This window comes from Anolis carolinensis, chromosome 1 (genome assembly GCF_035594765.1).
Source record: "Anolis carolinensis isolate JA03-04 chromosome 1, rAnoCar3.1.pri, whole genome shotgun sequence".
Classification (NCBI taxonomy): Eukaryota; Metazoa; Chordata; class Lepidosauria; order Squamata; family Dactyloidae; genus Anolis; species Anolis carolinensis.
In genome coordinates, this window is record NC_085841.1 from 21,185,318 (window position 1) to 21,207,012 (window position 21,695).

The window sequence follows — 21,695 nt, forward strand, 5'->3', positions numbered from 1 at the left end:
ACCATTTTCAGCTCCTCCAAATTTAGGAAGGAGCACAGCTGGCATACTAGTTGAAGCTGGTAGTAAGCTTCAATCTACCTGAGCTGACATTTGGAGTTTAAGCGGCTGCGAGGGGAAAGGAAAGGGCCCGAGGCTGTTAGGAATGGTGGGAGTTGGAGCCCAAAACACCTAGAATCATAGAATCATAGAGTTGGAAGAGACCTCATGGGCCATCCAGTCCAACCCCCTGCAAGAAGCAGGAAATCGCATTCAAAGCACCCCCGACAGATGGCCATCCAGCCTCTGCTTAAAAACCTCCAAAGAAGGAGCCTCCACCACAGTCTGGGGGAGAGAGTTCCACTGCCGAACAGCCCTCACAGTGAGGAAGTTCTTCCTGATGTTCAGGTGGAATCTCCTTTCCTGTAGTTTGAAGCCATTGTTCCGCGTCCTAGTCTCCAGGGCAGCAGAAAACAAGCTTGCTCCCTCCTCCCTATGACTTCCCTTCACCTATCATGGCTATCATGTCTCCTCTCAGCCTTCTCTTCTGCAGGCTAAACATACCCAGTTCTTTAAGCCGCTCCTCATAGGGCTTGTTCTCCAGACCCTTGATCATTTTAGTTGCCCTGGAAGGAAGGCCCAAGTTGGCTCAGGCCTGGTGTAGATGCACTCTAAGTGAGGTTAATTGAGAATTCTCCAAGGTGCTGAATTCTTGAGCCTTTACAATGGCACAGGCTGCAGAGTCTGTAAACATTGTGAAGCATGAAGCATCCATTAAGGTAATCATCCTTGTGGCTCTGCCTTCGCTTCTTGTGTTTCCCTCACACACTTCGCCCTCTTGTGGAGGGAGGCAGCTAGTGCAGTCAGAGATCTAAATAAAATCATAGGTTTCCAGGAAGTGAGATATTAGGTTTCCAGGAAGTGCACATGGAATCCCAGAATGCACCGGGGAAAGAGGAAACCGCGGAGGCTGATTGGCTGTTAGAGTTCGAAGCATGGAGGCCGCGTGCAAGTGGCGCGCGCTGCCCGGCGCCCCGAGTTTGAAGGCCTTGACGGCGCCCGAGGGCGGCCTTCCTCGGGAGAAGCAGCGGCAGGCCCTGCAGGATATCTCTCGGGCCCACGTGGAATCTTTCAACTTCGCCGTCGGGGATGGGCTGCTCCGGGCCGTGCAGGTGAAAGGAAGGGGAAAGGGGGGCCTAGCCTGGCCTGGCCTGTGGGTGGGTTACTAGGGTTAAACTCTACTGAGGCTGGGCATACACTGGCCTATATCCCAGATTATCTGCTTATCCTAGTGTAGACCAGGCCTGGGCAAGAATGGGCCCCCAAGGTGTTTTGGACTTCAGTTCCTAACAGTCTAACACAGTGATTCTCAACCTGTGGGTCCCCAGATGTTTTGGCCTTCATCTCCCAGAAATCCTAAGAGCTGGTAAACTGGCTGGGATTTCTGGAAGTTGTAGGCCAAAACACCTGGGGACCCACAGGTTGAGAACCACTGGTCTAACAGTCCATGTGGCGCTTAATGAGACATGCTGCATTATCACAGGATGTCTACACCCCACACCACTGTAAAAATTATACTGTTTAGCTGGCATTGCACCACCTGACAGCCAGCAATGAAAGGACCAGGCCAGGCCCGGGCTGTGGCTCAGGCTGGAGAGCAAGCCAGATGCAACCAGCTGCAATAAATCACTCTGACCAGGAGGTCATGAGTTCGAGGCCCGCTCGGAGCCTATGTTTTTCTTGTCTTTGTTCTATGTTAAAAGGCATTGAATGTTTGCCTATATGTGCAATGTGATCCGCCCTGAGTCCCCTTCGGGGTGAGAAGGGCGGAATATAAATGCTGTAAATAATAATAATAATTGACATCTCCGCCCATCCTCTGTTCGAATATTAGCCAGCATGCCAATGCATTAAATCAAGAAATAGTTTTCTGAGATCTACAGAGATACTTGCAGGAACACCTCAGTAAGCGAGAGTCCAAAAGTGGCAGGCTACAACCCAGAACTTCAAGCCATGGCTGATACCGAATGAAAGACTCCCTCCTGGGCATACAGAAGATTAGATGACTTGGAAGGCGCTGAACAGTCTGCGCTCTGGCACCACAAGATGCACAACCTTAAGAAATGGGGCCACAAAATGGAGTCCACGACATGCCAGTGTGGAGAAGAGCAAACCACAGCCCTTCTTATAGCAATGCCAGGGGCATTCCAAGTGGCCAGCTACTGGTCAAAGGACATTTAGTATAATGCCAAGTTTTTAACTTCGTGTTTTCAAATACATTACAACTGTACCCTCGTTTCACTTCTGATATGACAAATAAATAAACAGTCCAGAACATCTGGCGGGCCCAAGTTTGCCCATGCCTGCTGTAGATGCAGTCTTGTTCTCCATTTTAAAAAATTCCATATCTCAGAAGCAGCCCTGAGAAGACCCTCTCCCATATTCTTGCCCAATATGATGTCTCCGTCATCTTAAAACTCAGGCAGGCTCCTATAGAGAAAGGATGGCTTTTAGATAGTCTGGAACTAAATTACACATGACTTTTTGAAAGTATGAGATCTTTGCTTTATCTAAATGAGGGAAAGGTAGAACTTGGGACCTGCATAGGCTAAGACTGGATCTACACTGCTGTATAATATATTTTGAATCTAAATTTTATGGTCAGTGTAAACCCATACACAGCGGTTTAACTGCGCTAAACTGTACTATATGGGTCTACACTGCCCACATAATGCAGTTTCAAATTGCATTACAGTATATGGTAGCATAGAACCAGCCCAAGTCAAGGGGTTGGACTAAACTGGATGCTCCTTGTTGTCTCTTTTACCCTGGGTACCAGTTAAGTTCTCGATGAAGATCAAAGTCTTTGTCCTTTTAATATGGATGCTGCATTAGAAGGCAGATTTCTTCATATGCCAGGCAGGAAAACTTGACAATTGCATCGTTTTGGAGTATACTATACTATCACAGTTAAGAGAATCCCTTAATCTTAAAATGAATGCTGTGAATTATTGTTGTGTGTCTTCAAGTCATTTCTGAATTATGATCTCATGTCTTTTAACCGAGTGCCCAAATTTTTAAAATCCAATCTTACTATACTTTTATGTGCTATTTCTCTAGCACTTGAGACCAGTTTACTGTAGCTTTCTGGTTTTTATAACTAATTTATCATTGCAAATCCCCTTGGGGTTCAGCAATAACATCAGGAGAACTTGGCATAGGAAGAACTACAATGCAGCCAAACACAACATATCACACCAGTTTTGAAATACAGTGGTTAAGTATAGGGGTGAGGAGCTCCCATTTGGGGTTGACATCTGGGCAGTGGAATAATTGAGAACTGTAGTTAGGTTAAAAACTCAACTTGAATGTCATCTTCCTCAGACTTGAGCAATTAAACATTGCCATGAAAAATCTTGTAAATTGCAAATGTTCTAAAAAAAATCAATGCTACTAACTAGAGGCACTCTGAAGTCTCTCAATTGCATGTGATTTTAAATCAGAAATTATGACCGGCTATTAGGAATTGTGGGAATTGAAGTTCAAAACACCTGGAGGGCCCAAATTTGCTTATGCCTGCTCTAAATGAATTGGATATCCTCCTGTGACAAGGAAAATACCCCCTCCCCCCAATCTTATTGTTTCGACTGATACTAGATTTCTAAATCGTTCTCTTCATCCAGTGAACCTTCCTTCCTTCCTTCCTTCTAGGCTATTCCGCCTTTGGAGTTTGCTTGCAAGAACACACGGATCACTTTGGCCATTACCAGTGCCCTCATCAGCCCTCCGATGGTTCCCAAGGGGACAATATGCAAAGAGCTGAAGGTTTACCCAGCTGAATGTAGAGGACGCAGAAGCACCTATCGTGGGAAATTGATGGTACGTAGAAAAATGTGAAGGAATCAAAAAGTTCTTAGTGAGGTTTTGGGTCATATTCCCTTTAGAAATGTAAAGGGCATAGGTGTTGTGGCCTTGCACAGAGTCTCTAAATATAAACAGCCACTCACTAATCTCATCGTCAGCCAGTCCGGGGACTAAGCCAGTGCAGATTAACACAGCAAACTATGCAGGGGTATTTCAGAAGTTGTAGTCAACAGCTCATTCCAAAGGTTCTCATCAAATCATCTAAGTTTAGGTGTAATCCAAAGTTCCAAAGCCAAGGTCCAAAACGTGAAGATGCACACAAGGTCACCAGACAGAGCCCCAAGCTGTAGCAGGTTCCAAACATTGCTCCCAGCAAAGACCAAATCCAAACTCCCACTCTTTATGCCCCATAGCACAAGTGCTCTCACCTATTGGGTCTTCTTTGTGCCAGCCAGGTCAATTTGGTCAGCTGAATAGCATCAGTCCTCAGTTGCAGTCTTTCTGGGACACTTAACTCTGCTATTCAGACACAGAACAATTCAAACCTAAGATCTACACTACAGTTGTCCTCCCAGTAGCACTCTTCCCCGTAGCAACAAAGAAACATGAACAAGCCCTTAACACAGTAATTCTCAACCTTGGGTCCTCATATGTTTTTGGTCTACAGCTCCCAGAAATCCCAGTCAGTTTACCACCTGCTAGGATTTCAATCCAAAAAGCCTTGGCTGATTTGTCCATGAGTCTGTGTAAGTACTATGCCTTAACCTTTACACATACATAAATCTGCTCTGAGTAGTGTAATGAAATGTTTGTTCCGTGTCTTCATAAGATCTTTAAGTTGCTGTAATTTCTTTGGAAAGAGAGTTGTTCTTCCATTTTTTTCAGTGATTACTTTGATCATTCTATTTCTTTCTCCATTCTCCATAGGTTGATGTCAGTTGGAGTGTGAATGGCATTCCTAAAGGCGTTATTAAACAATCCCTGGGCCATGTTCCAATCATGGTGAAGTCCAAACTCTGCAATCTCCATGGCCTTTCTCCCAAAGAACTCATCAAACATCATGAAGAGCAAGAGGTATTGCTGAATTTTGCTGGTTTGGCTTTCTGCTTCGGTGAGATTTGACCTAACGTTACATAACATAAGTGCATTTGGCGTATTATGGGAGCCAATTTTGCTGAAGGTCAGGGTATAGATCTATTCTAAATAAATAAATATTGCTCTGAAAAAATTAATGATATCAATGATTTTTCTTTCCACTCGTGGGCAAGAAGCTCTAATAACTCCTGTTCTGGTATTTTAAATTGATTTTATGATAATTGGATTTCAGTTTTATGATGAGCAGCTTATTAATATGCATACTCTGTTTTCATAAGGGGATTTAAAAAACGAACAGATGTGCCCTTTGCTTCCACTTGCAGTAAAGTTTACTTCCATTGATTAATCAGCTGAAATTTGTGTTGATTCTTCTTGTCAGTTAAACTTTAATGCTATTCGCTGCTATTTTCTTTTCTTTTTTTTTTAGGAAATGGGTGGATATTTCATAATAAACGGTATAGAAAAAGTGATGAGACTGATAATTATGCCTAGACGTAACTTTCCTCTTGCAGTGATAAAACCAAAATGGAAATCTAGAGGCCATGGCTACACAGAATATGGTAATTCATTTTTAAACGATTATTTGGTTGTGTGCTTTCAATATATTATCAAAAGGGAGTTAGATTTTTTATAGACTTCAATTTTTATAGTTTTATTGTTTTTGTGTTGTTCTGTTTGTTCCACATTGTATGTATTTATCTGTTAGGTAGATATATTTTTACTCTGTAAATGTTTTGGAAGTGTGATATAACATCGATTTATTGTTCTTGTATCTTTCTGCTTCAAAATATTTTTAGAACTTCTTGTTTATGAGTATGTACATGGTACCGTATTTGGGCATAATATCACGTTGATGGGCCTAGGCACATAATACTGGATTTCTAGTTAAATATAAATGACAGCTCCACAAACAGTATAAGCCATTGCAAGATGTTGGCATACAATTGAAACTTTTATTCTTATTTTATGCCAACATTGTAATTTTCTCTGCCTTTGGTAACCATCAAAAATAGATCAGTAGCATGTGTATTTCCTGTTTACTTATGTATTTGGCTGTAATTGTCTTTTACACAATGATATAATATCCTGATACTTAGACTTTTTCTTTTGGGTGGTGTTTAGGCATCTCAATGCGCTGTGTGAGAGAGGAACACACAGCGGTTAACATGACGCTCCATTATCTTGAAAATGGCACCGTGATGTTGAACTTTATCCATCAAAAAGAGTTGTTCTTTCTTCCATTGGGATTTGTACTAAAGGTATTAATTACCATTGTGCTTTTTATTAAAACACTTGTTATATTTATGGGTTATATTTCACAGGAGAGTGAAATGTACAGCCTAACTTTAAATGTTCAGTCCTCAGTAGCCATTAAGCCAGAGTAAGTCATTTGTGGCGAATCAGCCACTTGAAAGGAAGCAATCAAGAAGGAATCCTGGCAATTTACAGAGTCTTTATTGCTTGGTTGGCAGAGGAAAGTAGCTGTTCTTAAACCTGTGACTGTAACCCTGTTCAAATGTCACAGCTGATTCATAGTTTGGCTGTAGATTTATGGTAATCAGTTTTCTTCTCCACTGTCAAGTTCCCTCCCACCTTTCCTAATTAGAGCAAACAATGGTTTGCTGAGAATCCTATTTGGGCAAACATAAAACTTTGGAGTAGTCCTGGTTTGGAGGCAAATCAGGTTTTGCCTAGTATGCTGATATGGAGTTTCAATTTATTGTAATGAGTGAAGGAGGAGAAAGGGAATCAGAGCAAGGGGAGGGGGAGGCAGAACTTATATTTATTTGCTACATTTATATGCCGCCCTTCTCACCCCGAAGGGGACTCAGAGCGGCTTACAAATTAAATTTACATACAATATTATATTATTAGCATAGTACAATACTGGTAATAAATTACTATATTGTACTGTATCAATATATTATAATATTTGTCCTACCAAAACTTCTCTACCTCTTCCAAAACCTCCCAATTCTCCGTTCACAGAAACCCCTCCTAGAACTTATATGCTTGGTGCCTGCTCTTAATTGGTCAACCATTTGTGCTACTCTAATCTTTGCAGAATAGATAAACATTACTAGTTTCTGTTGTTCAGTATAGTTTATTATTCAGCCTCCTCTTCATGCTTAATGCTTTTGAAAAGTGAGTTACTTTAATTAGTACAGCAAAAGGCTGTGAATAGAAAATCATCTATTCATACGAGGGTTTAATGAAAAGAAATGCCTCCACCTTTGTAACTTCTCATAGATGGCAGTACTGGTATGCGGCAGGTATTGGCTTGTTCAGTAGACTCTCCTCTACAGTTCCATTTGGCGGGAAGCTTTAGCACTGAACAGTTGTGTTGTTAAAATGCGAAGTATGGAACCCTGTGCAGACGGTTGGTCAATGCGACTTAAGCAACGTCACTCCCAAGCTGCATCATGAGAGACTAGGCTTACAAACACTATGTGATCTTAAAGATATTTACTGCTACCTAGTGTATCTGTATCTTGCATGCTTATTTTTTCCCAGTGCAGAACCTGATGCTTTTAATTACACTTGATTCCAAACTGCAGGAGTTTGTCTTATGCAATTTATATCAGGCTACTACTGTCAACCTAAACAAAACTAGAAAGCCTATAATGTCATTTAAATACATTAGATCACAAAAGACATTATATGCATATAAGCATTTTGAAAATGTTACTGTGCCTTAGATCCCAAACATCTACATTATTTTCAGATTTTTTTTAGTATACTAGTGAAATTAAATTTGAAATATGCTTGTTTTTTATTTAACTTACAGAAATAATTTTTTGCATACCATGATCTTAAAACAGTAATTGTTATTATTCCACTCCTCCTTCTTTAACACATTGCCATCTAACTCATTTACTTTTGATTTTCAGGGATTAGTTGGTTTTTCAGACTTCCAAATTTTTCAGGAGTTGATCAAAGGGAAAGAAGATGATACGTTCTACAAGAACTGTGTGTCTCAGATGCTAAGGATGGTGTCGGAAGAGGGCTGCATGACACAAAAACAGGCCCTGGTCTTCCTGGGGCAGCGCTTCAGAGTGAAAATGAACCTTCCCGAGTGGTACCCCAGCGAGCAAGTCGGAGAGTTCCTTTTTGAGTATGTTTTTATAGAAATGTGATTGAAGTTGTATTTTTAATTAATGTAGATACTGAACCTCATGGCCAACTCTGAACGTGAATCAGTAATACAATACACGTAAAGCAGGCATGGGCTAAAGAATATGGTGGACACTCCTTTTATGGAGGCTTTTAAACAGAGGCTAGTTAAATACCGTGTTCATAGTTGTTTCGAAAAACTTTCTGTTGAAGATTTCTCTCAGCTTAGTTGAGCTGGCCGTCAGAAACAAAAATGTGACCTACTCCTGGAATAATTCTTTGAGGCCTTTCCATATTGACAGGACAGGCCTGAGCCAGTGAATTGTTAACATAACCTTTGATGGGCCAGGACCATCTCCACAACACAGGAGTGTACTTTATAAGGGACTACAATTACAAGCTGTTTTAGAAACTCATTCAGGATATAAATAAATAGGTGTGGCTTATTCTCATATGTCTGAAGGGTTTGCACACAGAACACAGGGGAAAGGCTTGATCACTCCTAGCCCAGAGGACAAGGTGAGGATCCTAAGGCTTGAGTTACAGGTTGGTAGATTATAGCTAAACAAGAAGAGAAACGTCCTGGCAAACTGTTTTGACATTAGTGCCTTCCATTGCTGTTTACATTTTATCCTCTGGAAAAATACTGGATTTGTTCTAGAAAAAGGGTCCTCTAGCATGGTAAATAAAATGCTGCTTCTAGCAGAAATCTGAATATTTGTATTGTTTGATACTCCAAAAATGTCAAGATCATGATGGATTGAAATTGCTGCTAGGATCATTTAGGAGTGACAGGTATTGTTTCACTCAAAAAAGCAATTATATCAATTCAGCATAGGGTGATTCTTTTTACTGTTGTTCTTTCAGACAGTGCATATGCATACACCTGAAAAGCAAAGCAGAGAAGTTCTACTTGCTTTGTCTTATGACCCGGAAACTGTTCACTCTTGCCAAAGAAGGTTGTATGGAGGAAAATCCTGACAGCTTAATGAATCAAGAGGTGCTCACCTCAGGACAACTTTATCTCATGTTTTTAAAGGTAATATTTTGAGGCTGATTTTCTTTGCACCATTCCACTCCCTCTGATCCACATGCACCCCACCCCATTGCAGCCAGAATCCCATTGTCTTTTGTCTAAAAATAATCAATTTAGAGCAAAAAAACACATGCAATAATTCTTGGTTCTATTTCTAGGAGCCCTTACAACACAATAAATGGCCTGATAGTTTTTCCACTCTGCTGCAACGTGTAATGTACATCCATTTATAATAATTACCTTCCCATTGAAGCTTATTTTATGCCAACTTTCTATCTTGATTTATTGGAAAATCTACTTATTGGTTCCTGAGTGAATTAGGCTTCAGTTTAAACTATCATGTAGTTACAATGTTAAAAGTTCCATTGTTTTTGTATGTAGTAAAAGGTGAGCCATCAAGGGGCTATGGAAGAGCAGGCCTTATGAAAATAGTCTTTTCCCTCCATCTCCCTGTTAGTGCTGAAGCGTTGTTGTTTTTTTTACAAGCAAGCTTATTTTTTAAAGTAGGTAAGTGTTATATAGACATTTTTGCAACTAAAATAAAACTCTTCCTGAAATTTGAACAGAGGGAACAAATTAGTAACACACACAAATTAGTAACACACACCAGCTCCACACTATATTGCATGATCTGGATTCATGTGTAACTGGTTTGTTTTCCAATAAAAACATTCCTCTTGTCTTTTTTGCATTTTATCTCACAGGAGAAAATGGAATTCTGGTTACAGTCTATTAAAATAACTGTAGACAAAAAAGCTCAGAAGTCAAATATAACTTTTAATTCAGAAGGCATGATGAAGATTTTAGGCATGGGAGTGGATCTCACAAGGATGTTGGAATATCTTCTTGCTACTGGGAACCTACGCTCTAGAACCGGTGAGTCAGAGACCTGAATTCATTTCTAATCATGCCTATTCCAAATTCGGTCCTTTTGAAATCACTCTATTTCATCTGTGTTCGATTGCAACTCCTGGGAGCCCTGAAGTGGTTGCTCAATCTGAGTTTATTCACAGCATTTACAGTTAGATGAGATGTGCCTTAAAAGTCCAGAATTGTATGCATACATGCTTGTAAACATGGCTGGCCCAGCAGCAACCAACCATTCCTCCTAAGTGCACCCCATCTGTTTTTCTCTCTTGAAAGGCCAAGCAATTGTGACACACAATCTGTCCTGTTATCTAATTATTCTCTACCCAGTCTCCTGTCGTGTTCTCATTTATAAAGTAAGATTCAATTGCCGGTCCCACTTGGCTTCTATACATGGAACTGGGAGAGGGATGCACCTTTTTTCTTCCTAAGGAGCAAATTGTCTTGGGCCAGCTGACAGTGTTGTTCTTCCTTTTCCCAAGGTCTGGGCATGCTGCAGACTTCCGGTCTCTCTGTTATGGCAGATAAGCTGAACTTTGTCCGTTACCTGTCCCACTTCCGCTGTGTGCACAGAGGTGCTGATTTCATCAAGATGAGGACCACAACGGTGCGCAAACTGTTGCCAGAGTCCTGGGGTTTCCTTTGTCCTGTCCACACTCCGGATGGCGAACCCTGTGGTTTGATGAATCACCTGACAGCACCATGTGAAATAGTAACACAGTCTTTATTCACAACCTCCTTGCCATCTTTGCTTTGCTCTTTAGGTGAGTGTTAACCCATTTGAAATGCTTTTCCATGAACCACATGTAAAATGGTTTGCCTTCTGTGAAATGAATTATGGCATGTGGCCAAACTCAAGATTCAGTTATTTTCACACTTGGTTCTGGGAATCCTTGTATTCCTTGGAAAATATATTGGGCTTCCTAATTGAGAAAATCACTAGCACCAGGCAAAACTCCTGGAAGAGCATATTTCTAGGCTATTAATTATCTCTTAACAGTGTCTAGTCAAATCAGTTCTGGTTGTAGTTTAAGGAAATTGTTACATGACACTGTTATAATGTAATTGCACTACGTTACTCTTGTCTTTGCCTAAACCTTATTTATTTATTTACTTTATTTACTTTGTTTTATATTCTGCCCTCTCTCCCTCACCGAGGGACTCAGAGCGGCTAATTATTACATGATGTTCTGGCTCTCCCAGTGTTGTTCTTCTGATGGGTCATTGTAAACCTACTTTTTCTCTGGCATCTTTTAGTTTCCTTAATAAGGGGGTTATGTAACAGTGCAATTCCAATGTAATTCCCATTTAGTATTTAAACTGAAAAAAACAGGTTTTAGAACCAATATAAAAGTTAGATAAAGTGTAAATATACCAAGGTTTAATAATTAACATACATAAACAGAACTGCGCAAGTGTTAGATCAGGAAAATTGGTGGAAGTGGCATGGTGTATTTTCCAATCTGGGCTCAAGTGGTGGTTCTATAAAAACCATCAATTTGTGCCAAATATAATCGTGTATTAGTCAAGGGCAACTAGGGGTTTTGATAATGACCTGTGGATGAGTTGAGGGTCATTCCCTGGAAGAAGGAAAGCAATAGTTGTTCTTTGATGCTATCCCCACCCCCGCCCGCCCCCCAGGGCATTCAGAAAGCTGAGAAGTGGTGCCGTGGTGAAGAGAACAAAAGGAGTTTCACCTTTCACTACTTTGCTCAAAGATGGGAATGGTTTTGTGTATGTGTGTGCGAGAGAGAATGGCTTAAGATACAGTTCTTACATTGACATGTCAGCCCATGCTTTCTTGGTTGATTTTATGAATAAAATTTCTGGACTTGTGCATGAGTGAGCTAATTATCCAATTATGGCTTCCTGTTGTTATCATTTCAATCATGGAGGAAATGGGGTGTAAAAGGTGTTGTCATATTTGAAATGTGAGAAAGCAAACACAGGAGCTAATTCCAGTGAAGCACCAACCCTATGCAAATGAGCAAACTGCTGTTCCTCTACCTTTCCAAGTACAAGAGAATCAGCTTTCAAGTAGAATAAACCAAAACAACTGACTAATGTGTTAAGCCTCTGGAGCACACCAGTGGGTCTTCTGGATGGTTAATGTGTTGTCGAAGGCTTTCATGGCTGGGATCACAGGGCTGTTGTATATTTTCTGGCCATACAGCCCGGAAATCATACAACAACCCTTCTGGATGGTTGTGAGGCCTGAAAGGATAAGAGTTTTGTCCAGATGTCTTTGAATGTGCAGAAATTTCATGTCAGAATAGACATTTAGAAGACAGGTTGATACGGAACACATTCTCTAAAGTAGTGGAGAGCAGTATTTGACCATAAGGCTCCATATGACCCTCTATAAGCAAAAGTAGGGTTGTTTCAGTCTGCTAAAAGAGAGAGAAAGAAAACAGCTCTTCAGACACAGCAAAAATATTTCAATGTATTTAGTGTAGTCTTTATGAAAACCTTAGATTTGGTCTGCCTCAGACTGTGCTTACATCTATTGAAGGCAAAGTTTTAACTATCGTCTTGCATCTTTCTCTAGGTGTCACTCCCACAGATGGTGTTCCCAACCAACCCTACTCTGAATGTTACCCAGTTACTTTAGATGGCTCTTTGGTAGGCTGGATAGAGAAGGATCTGGCTCCTGGCCTTGTGGAGACACTTCGGCACTGTAAGGTGAGCTCTTTTGAGTGAATTGCCATGCAAATCTACTGCATTACAGTGATCCCTTGTTTTGTGGTGTGGTCTGGTATTAGGAGCCCCAGTGGATACCAAAATTAATGGATGCTCAATCCCATTATATACAATGACATGAAATGGCTTCTTTTACAATGGCAAACTCAGGGTCTTCTTTTGGGATTTTTAAAATAATTTTTCAAATCATGGATGATGGAATCCTTGGGTGCCAAATCCATGGATATGGGGGGCCAATTATATTGTTGAGAAGTTCTTGTGGCATTTTGATCAAACTCTCTTTCACTATGTTCCTCCTGTAGGATTTGGTGTCTTATTATCTAGCTGCTTATGTTCCAGCTTGCAAACCTAATAGCATTTAATTTAACACCTTTTCATATCCTTCCTTTTATATGTGACTCAGTTTCTGTTTCTAAACAATATACTTTGACTCTTCACAAAAGGTTGTGAAATTTTGTATACCCTTCCCTTTAGTTGAAGGGTTAGTTTGCTTTTCTTTCTGTCTTTTGTAAGCCAGCTCTTTTTGATTTGATGTGTAATAGGCAATGCAAGAAAAGAAGATTCCAGTTTGGACAGAGGTGGTCCTTATCCCCATGACGGGCAAACCCAGCCTGTACCCAGGGCTCTTCATTTTCACTACTCCTTGTAGGATGATGCGCCCTGTACGGAACCTGGCCCTGGGAAAAGAGGAATGGATTGGCACCATGGAACAGGTAATCATGTGTGTGTGCATTGATTACAAAGTGATGGCTAATCTTGAGGAGGGAGGAAGCACTATTTCCCATCTGTCTGTGGCTTTAAAAAATCTATTTAATTTTAAATATCACATATGTTAAGAAAATAAGTCAGTCGAGAAATTCCGACCTTGATCACATATTTTGCCCTTCCTTCTAGAAATGGCATTGCACTGTAAATTCATATGCAGTGATGGCTACTCTTTAAGTATTTTTGTATATTATTATAGTCTCTAGTGTACTTTTTATTTATTTATTTATTTATTTACAGCATTTATATTCCGCCCTTCTCACCCCGAAGGGGACTCAGGGCGGATCACATTACACACATCAGGCAAACATTCAATGCCTTTTTAACATAGGACAAAGACAAACAACAAACATAGCTCCGAGCGGGCCTCGAACTTATGACCTCCTGGTCAGTGATTCATTGCTCTCCCGTCTGCGCCACAGCCTCTACTTACTAGTGTACTACTTACTTACTTACTACTACTTACTCCACTACTACTTACTAGTGTACTTTGTTGCTTGGATAATTCTGGGTACTGCCCTTAAAAGAAAGCAGATGTGTATTAGATTTATGATCTATTCTTCAAGGAGAGCTTCTGAAAGTGTCATGTGTGGGAACTTCTTCGCCCTAGGTCTTCATGAACATTGCTGTGTTGGAGAATGAAATTGAACTTGGGCTGACCACTCATCAGGAGCTCTTCCCCCACAGCATGTTGAGTGTAGTGGCAAATTTCATCCCATTTTCTGATCACAATCAGAGTCCAAGGAATATGTACCAATGTCAGATGGGTAAGTGTCCTTTACACCAATAGTGATGTAACTCACCCATTTTGCATCTTTTTTAAAACCAAAATGGCACCATCCTTTCCTGAATCAGAGAGATGTAAACAGAATCCAATGCAGCATCTTTAGAAAAGTCCTAAGGAAACAGTCATGCCAAAATAGCCTGTGAGGACTGAGCACACAAAATGGGCACAGCATTTTGACCAACAGGATGGGTGGTTGAATGCAAAGGCCACAATTGGCTGCAATGCTGAAGAGAAGCATTCCACGATGAAACATTTGATTCAAGACAGAGAACCTATTTCATCTCAAAGTCTGAATTCAATTTCAGAAATGTTCTTTAGGATCATTGCCCCCAATGATGGGTGGGAATGAAGACTGAAATGTTGAAATTAAAAATACGAGCATGTTTTAGCCTAATGTGTTTACTGCTAGTAACCAAGCCTTGGGACAGGCCTTCAAAAATAGAGGACAAAACCATACAAAACTGAGAAATATGCAAACAATGGTTCTATCATGGGGAAGGGAAGTACTGTATTGCTGACTGGAGAAGTTAGGGACCCCAAGAAAGCCAGTTCTTTTAAATCTCAGTTTAAATCACACTTGTTTTTCAAAGCTTTTGTAGTTTCAGTTTTATATTATTTTATAATGTTGTATTTTATTACATATATTAGTCAGCTGGTTTTAAATTACACAGTATTTTTCACTTGTTTTACCTAATATAATTGGATTTACCATTGTATTTTATAATTTTACATTTTATTATTCTTTCTGGATGAGTGGGAGGATTGATGGATTGTATGCTTGCAGTTCCCTCTTGATAGATTTACATAAAGGTGGGCTATGCTGGTTTTGCAGAGGATGCAGTATGACCCCCGTATGTGTGGGACCAATACCAATAGTTTCATTACCTGTGTCTGACAAACTGTGATCTTTCTAGGCCAGAGGTGTCAAATTTGTGGCCTTCCAGATGTTTGGGCCTTCAAATCCCAGAAAGCCCTTGCCAGCTTGTCTAATGGCCAGGAATTCTGGGAGCTGAAGTCCAAAAAACCTGGAGGGCCACAAGTTTGTCACCACTGCTCTAGGCATTTTCTAGGTCCTCCATGTGATTCTATGATGTGCTTGTCATCCTGTTTAATAACTCCCTGGTTTTTTTTTTTTTGGTTTTTTTTTGTCTCCTCTGCTCTAGGCAAGCAAACAATGGGTTTTCCACTTCTAACCTTTCCCTATAGAACAGATGACAAACTCTACCGGCTTCAAACCCCGCAAAGTCCTTTGGTTCGGCCAGCCATGTACGATCATTATGACATGGACTCTTATCCTATTGGCACAAATGCAATTGTTGCTGTAATCTCATATAGTGGCTATGATATGGAAGATGCAATGGTGAGTCCTTTAACAAAAGGGTGGGGAAGAAGCAAAGTTAAGCATTCCCCCCCCCCTTTCTTATGTAGCGTATGTTAAAATAGAAATGGATTCTATCATGAGTAGTTTTAACCTTTCAATTTCATAATGCCATTTAGTAATGAGGAAATTGTACATCAGGAAGATGTTCAATCAGCCAGGTGTCACCACTTGAGAAAGATTTATGGTTTCCATCCTGCTTGCTAATAGATTTCCACTCTCTGGAGAGGACTAAACATAGGATGAGTTTTATTTTCAGAAATTTCCTGTGGTGTACATAGTTTTTATGGCATAAACTAGCATCTTCAGTTGATATTAGAAACAAAATGACTTATTGTTTTCATTTAAGTGCTGGAGCATCATTGATGCCTAAAGATCTGCTTACTGTCATATGAACTAGCCCAGATCATTCGGTTATCTTTTCAGTCCCAAGCCGCCTCAGATACCTGGATATCTCAAGGCAGCTTTCCACAACCTGATGTTCTCAATATAGGTTTGAGAAATATTGTTCCTGATAGTTTGTAGTATTGAGAGATGATAATTTGTAATATTGAGAGATGTAGGACAGCAGTTTGGGGAGGGCAATTTTAGAATTTTGGAGGTATGAATCTAACAGGGTTTCATTACCACATTTTCATAATTTAAAAAAATGAAGTCATGTGTACTATGAAAACATTGCTTCTCTTAGGTTTTCACTCCACCTTGATACATATGGGACTGTTTCTGTTTAGATCTTAAACAAGTCTTCATGGGAAAGAGGCTTTGCCCATGGAAGTATTTACAAGACAGAACGCATTGACCTGACAGAAAAGATCAAGCAGGGAGAAGACAATCTAGTGTTTGGAATTGGCCCTGACAGAGCAGCGACTTTGAAGAATCTCGATGCTGATGGCCTGCCTCCCATAGGATCCAGACTTCAGTATGGGGACCCTTACTATAGCTACTTGAACCTCAACACAGGGGAAAGCTTTGTGACATATCACAAGTAAGTTCAGAGTGTTGCTATTTAGCTATAGCAAAGATTGTTTTTAGTAAATTCTCTAATGTATAAATAATTGGATGGGTGCTCTCTTAATTCTCTAGTTGAAAAACGTTCTAAGCAAGGATGAAGTGCCTTTGGCTAGTGGGGGAATCCTCCACTTTGCTAGTGATATTTTCTGAGTACCTTTGAGCAAGTTGCAGTGAGGCGCTCTGTCAAACTCTCAATGCTACAACCCTTTCTCAACCTAACAGTCTCCTGGTGTAGCTGGGAAAATTATAATGCTTTGTATTATTAAAAAATAATATTATAATAATAATACTTTATTTACAGACCACCCTATATCCCCAGAGAGACTTTTGTTAATGGTGTCTTGTTGGTTTTTGCCTCTCAATGATTTTGCTATAGTTGTAAATCTTAGAAGTAAATACTGGCTTTCCTGAGAGCATTTTTTTTACTTTGGAAATGTAAACATCAAGAATTAGTACTAAGAGATAGGCTTGTAAAGTTAAGCATTTGGTTTTGTTTGTCCCTCCACATTTGTGGATTCAATTTAAAAATTTCTCTCTAGGAATCTCTAGATCCTCTAGTGCACACGTATCAAACTCAAGTCCTGCAGGCTAAATGCAGTCCACCATGTCATAAGACATCAAGACTAGAGCTGATACTGTAATGCAGTAAATTCGGAAGGCCGCAGTTTGTTCTGTTTAGGCAGGATGGGGGGGTTGAATTTAGATACAAGGCTTGTGGATATGATGTCTGATGTTAAAATGTCCTTTAACCTTTCCCCAACCTCAGAACCGCAAGTACTGTTGGGTTGCATTTCCCATTATTCCCAGTTCACATGGTGGATAATCAAAAGTGGTGGGAGTTGTCATTCAATAACATATAGGGACCCAAATTGGGTAAAAACTAAAGAGGACCCACCACTATATCAAAAAATGAATTTGACATTCCTGCTCTAGTGTAACATTCTGGTCAACTTCCTCCAGTCATGTTGAAGGACTTAGTGATTTCTAGGAATCTCTAGGTCCTGCAGTGCGATTCTGTGATCAGTTTCCAGCAGAAATTGACTATAGAACTGTGCTGGAAGACCTAGATATTCCCAGAGTGATGATCTCTCAGGTTTTAAAAAACTATTTCTTTATTCATGGTTTTTCACTTTTCACTGAGGCCCTCTGCCCCTAGCCCCATGAATACAGCTGCTGATTGTACTCATAATGCCTGGGATGATCTTTCTTTCATCTTTGAGCTCTATATTATATCAATAGCTAAAATGTCCTCATTCTTTCTTTCCCACACTCACAAATAACTTGAAATAGGCTTTCTTGCAAAAGCTAGCAACAATTCAAATCTTTTTCCTCCCACTTTTCCAGAAATAAGGAGGTCTGTGTTGTCGATAACATTAAGGTTTGCAGTAACGACACTGGAAGCGGGCAGTTCAAGTGTGTGTGCATCACCCTGAGAGTCCCTCGCAACCCAACCATCGGGGACAAGTTTGCCAGCCGTCACGGACAGAAAGGCATATTGAGCCGACTGTGGCCGGCCGAGGACATGCCATTTACAGAAAGTGGAATGATGCCAGACATCCTCTTCAACCCTCATGGCTTCCCATCTCGAATGACCATTGGCATGTTAATTGAAAGCATGGCAGGGAAGTCTGCGTCACTGCATGGGCTTTGTCACGATGCCACCCCTTTCACATTCTCTGAGGAGAACTCTGCTGTGGAATACTTTGGCAAGATGCTGAAGGCTGGAGGTTACAATTACTATGGGACAGAGAGAATGTACAGTGGTGTGTCAGGAGTGGAACTTGAAGCTGACATTTTTATTGGTGTGGTCTACTATCAGCGCCTGAGGCACATGGTCTCAGACAAGTTCCAAGTGAGGACAACAGGAGCCAGGGATAAAGTCACCAACCAGCCCATTGGAGGAAGGAATGTGCAGGGCGGCATCCGCTTTGGGGAGATGGAACGGGATGCTTTGCTGGCTCACGGGACATCCTTCCTGCTGCACGACCGCCTCTTCAACTGCTCCGATCGCTCGGTGGCCCATGTGTGCGTCCAGTGCGGGAGCCTACTTTCGCCTCTATTGAAGCCTCCACCTGTGTGGTCTGCCACACGCATCAGGCAGCACATTTGCACAATTTGTAATCGTAATGATACCGTTGAGACTGTTGCAGTCCCTTATGTCTTCCGTTGTTTTGTGGCAGAATTGGCTGCCATTAATATCAAAGTGAAACTTGCTGTGAGTTAGTTCTGGCCATCCAAACTATCCTTAACTCTTGGAGAGATGTTACAAGTATGTTTCTCCTGTGGAGCCTTTTTAAAATGACAGGTGATTCATTATGAATAGTAAAAATCACTGTCTTGATCTATTAAACAACTATTTCAAAACAAGGTTGAATTCAGTAGATTCCAAGGATACATGATATAATTAATGGAATCACTAGAGCAATAGTTGGGACTTTGTACGAATGATTGAACGCTGACCTTTTAAAAGCACATCTACTTTGCCAATTAGAGAGTGAAATATATTTTTTTTAACTGAGCTTTCAGTGGCGGTAATTGATGCTTACAACAGAGGCACCAAAGTGACAAATTAAAGGTCATGAGAAGACAATCTGAAGTCTTTGCAATAGGGTATGTCCCTATATACTCTGACTACAAAACAGTTGCTTATTATGCATGTGATTACTGATTACATGTTAGAGTGGGATAGCTTTGCCCCTCTTCTCCCATTTGATAGGGATTCCTTATTTTCTTCCAGTAGCTTCTTTGGAAGGATCTACCAGGAGACCCATCCTTTATTCATCTGTTGTCATCTCTGTGAGATCGCTCACAACATTATGTTCAGAAATTAAATTTCAATTGAGATTTTATTTTCTGTTAAATTATGTGCTGTATGTGTTTTGCTTTAATAAGATCTGATTGACACAGTGGTTTTGGAAAAAAAACCTGCTGAAATACTGCTATGAGACCCCCCCACACACACCCCACACAGCCGCCTTTTTTTTTTTTTTTTTTTGCATTCTGTGAAAAAAGAGAGGTTTATGAGTGAGGGCTGAGATTTTAAACTACTGGTTGAGTGAGAGGGATGAAGGGTGGGAGCATTTGTACAAAATTTGTTTGCTGAAACAAGCTGGGACTTGCTTGTTTCAAGTGTTTAAAGCAGTGGTTCCCAACCCTTTTTTGACCAGGGATCACCCTCCAACATTAGTACCAAAAGGGTTACAAATCAGTTTTTGGTCTATTTTAGATTTGTTTTGGTTATTTGGGGTGCTGATTCAGAAAATTGCATTGGATAGACCACATCAACTCCAGTTTCTTATACAGAACATATGCCATCCAGCAGTCGCCATCTGCACACCCACAGAAAACCATCTTTAATAATCTGGAACTGATGTGGTCTATCCAATGCAATTTTCTGCATCAGCACCCCAAATAACTGCAGGAACAGGCCAAAAAATGAAGACACCAAGCACTCTCTCGCGTCCAGGTGGCACATGAAATGGCTCCGCTCAGGGGAAGAGAAGGAAAAGAACCAGCAGTCAATAAGCTTGTTGTTGTGCCTTTTGTGGGTAGTCAGCCTCTCCCCTCCCGACATCCCTGTTGCCTCGGCACTATGAGAGGGTTTTGCAAGACTAGTCGCTCTCCTTGCAACAGTGTACTAAGGTTGAGGCCGCGGACCATATTTTAGTTCTTGGGGACCACTGGTGGTCCACAGACCACAGGTTGGGAACCACTGGGTTAAAGTGTTGGGGGATCTCTCCTATTTGTGGGGAGAACTCGAGTCTTTGGTAGCCTGAACTTTTTGGTTTGGCTGGTCACACTCCCACCTGCCCCCACTCTATATGTTAAAGTCAGCTGGATTGGTTATTGAAGCTTACTTAGTCTTCATGAGATCATCTGCTACAGCAGGGAAGCTTTAAAGACCTGGGACAGGTTATGGCCAAACACAGTTCTATAATCTAACTGGAAAGTTCTCACCACTTTCCCTTAGCATCCGCTGCCTGATGCAGTCACCTCCCTGCCTTCTAATAGAGCCAATCCTAATCACATGCCCACCCATAGACAAAAAGATACATGGGGTTGTTTGCAACATTTTTAAAAATCTTTGGCATCCCTTCCCATGGGTATGCTTTAGCAGGGGATCCTATATTAAGCAGGAGGTTGGCCTTCCAAACCTACAGTGGGTCTTTTATGAACAGTTGCTTGCTAACACAACATCAACAGCAGGTGCAGTTCCAAGAACTCGGTCTTCTGGTTAAACTGCACGGCATCGGCTATTCAGGTGCATCCTTTACTCTTCTCATTGTCAACTGAAGCCCAACTTTGTGGCTTAGTTGATGAAGCCGCCAACAGTTGCCTTGGCTGCAACATATAGAATTTGTTATTTACCAGCACTCCTTTGCTGTTTTGAATTCCCAAGCTGAGATCTCATTAATATTCAGGGCCTTGCTGTAAGGTAGTATCTCACTTACACTGGTTACAAAGTGGGTAAAATATTATGCATTAAATATTTAATAGCATGGTTCTTCAGCCTATCTTTTAAAGATGCTTTTTAGACACTACTTGAGGAATTAAGGACTTGAAATAATAATAATAATAATAATAATAATAATAATAATAATAATAATAAAAACTTTATACCCCGCCACCATCTCCCCGTGGGAACTGTCTATCAGGGCTCTTGAAATGATGCTGGAAGTAAACAAAAAAGTTAAAAAATGTTCTTCTAGATGGAAAAGATTATCTTGACCAACACAAATTTTGCATTACAGGCAAGGTCATAGAGCTGGACTGAAAAATCTGATTACCCAGATGTTGTTGGACTCCAGTTCTCACCAACTCCATCCAAGATGACCAACCATTAGGGACAATGGGAGTTATACTCCAGCAACTTTTAAGCAGCCAGTGGTTTCCCAGCAGTAATATAAAAGTCTTGGATTTTTAAGAAATCACAAAAAGAACCAGAAGACAAAACACTTAGCTACATTTTTATCTTATTCTCCTTTGATAGGACTATATATAGTTTTTACCCTTTACACTATTAAATTCGCACACTGTCCTTGTGAGATGTATTAGTCTGGGAAGTGAGTGACAGGTTGAAAGTCACTCATTTCCTTTAATGC

At 40.7% G+C, this 21,695-nt stretch overlaps 1 protein-coding gene across 1 annotated transcript; it reads left to right on the forward strand.

Moving 5' to 3' along the window:
• Positions 1–893: 893 nt before the first annotated feature.
• polr1b (RNA polymerase I subunit B) lies at positions 894–19,454 on the forward strand. Its single transcript, XM_062970791.1, has 15 exons — positions 894–1,148; positions 3,688–3,855; positions 4,768–4,914; positions 5,363–5,495; positions 6,058–6,194; positions 7,827–8,050; positions 8,917–9,088; positions 9,790–9,961; positions 10,435–10,716; positions 12,501–12,634; positions 13,195–13,365; positions 14,028–14,184; positions 15,368–15,564; positions 16,314–16,567; positions 17,938–19,454. The coding sequence occupies exons 1-15, from the start codon at positions 972–974 to the stop codon at positions 18,815–18,817; spliced, it is 3,405 nt and encodes a 1,134-aa protein (XP_062826861.1). The 5' UTR covers positions 894–971; the 3' UTR covers positions 18,818–19,454.
• Positions 19,455–21,695: the final 2,241 nt, after the last annotated feature.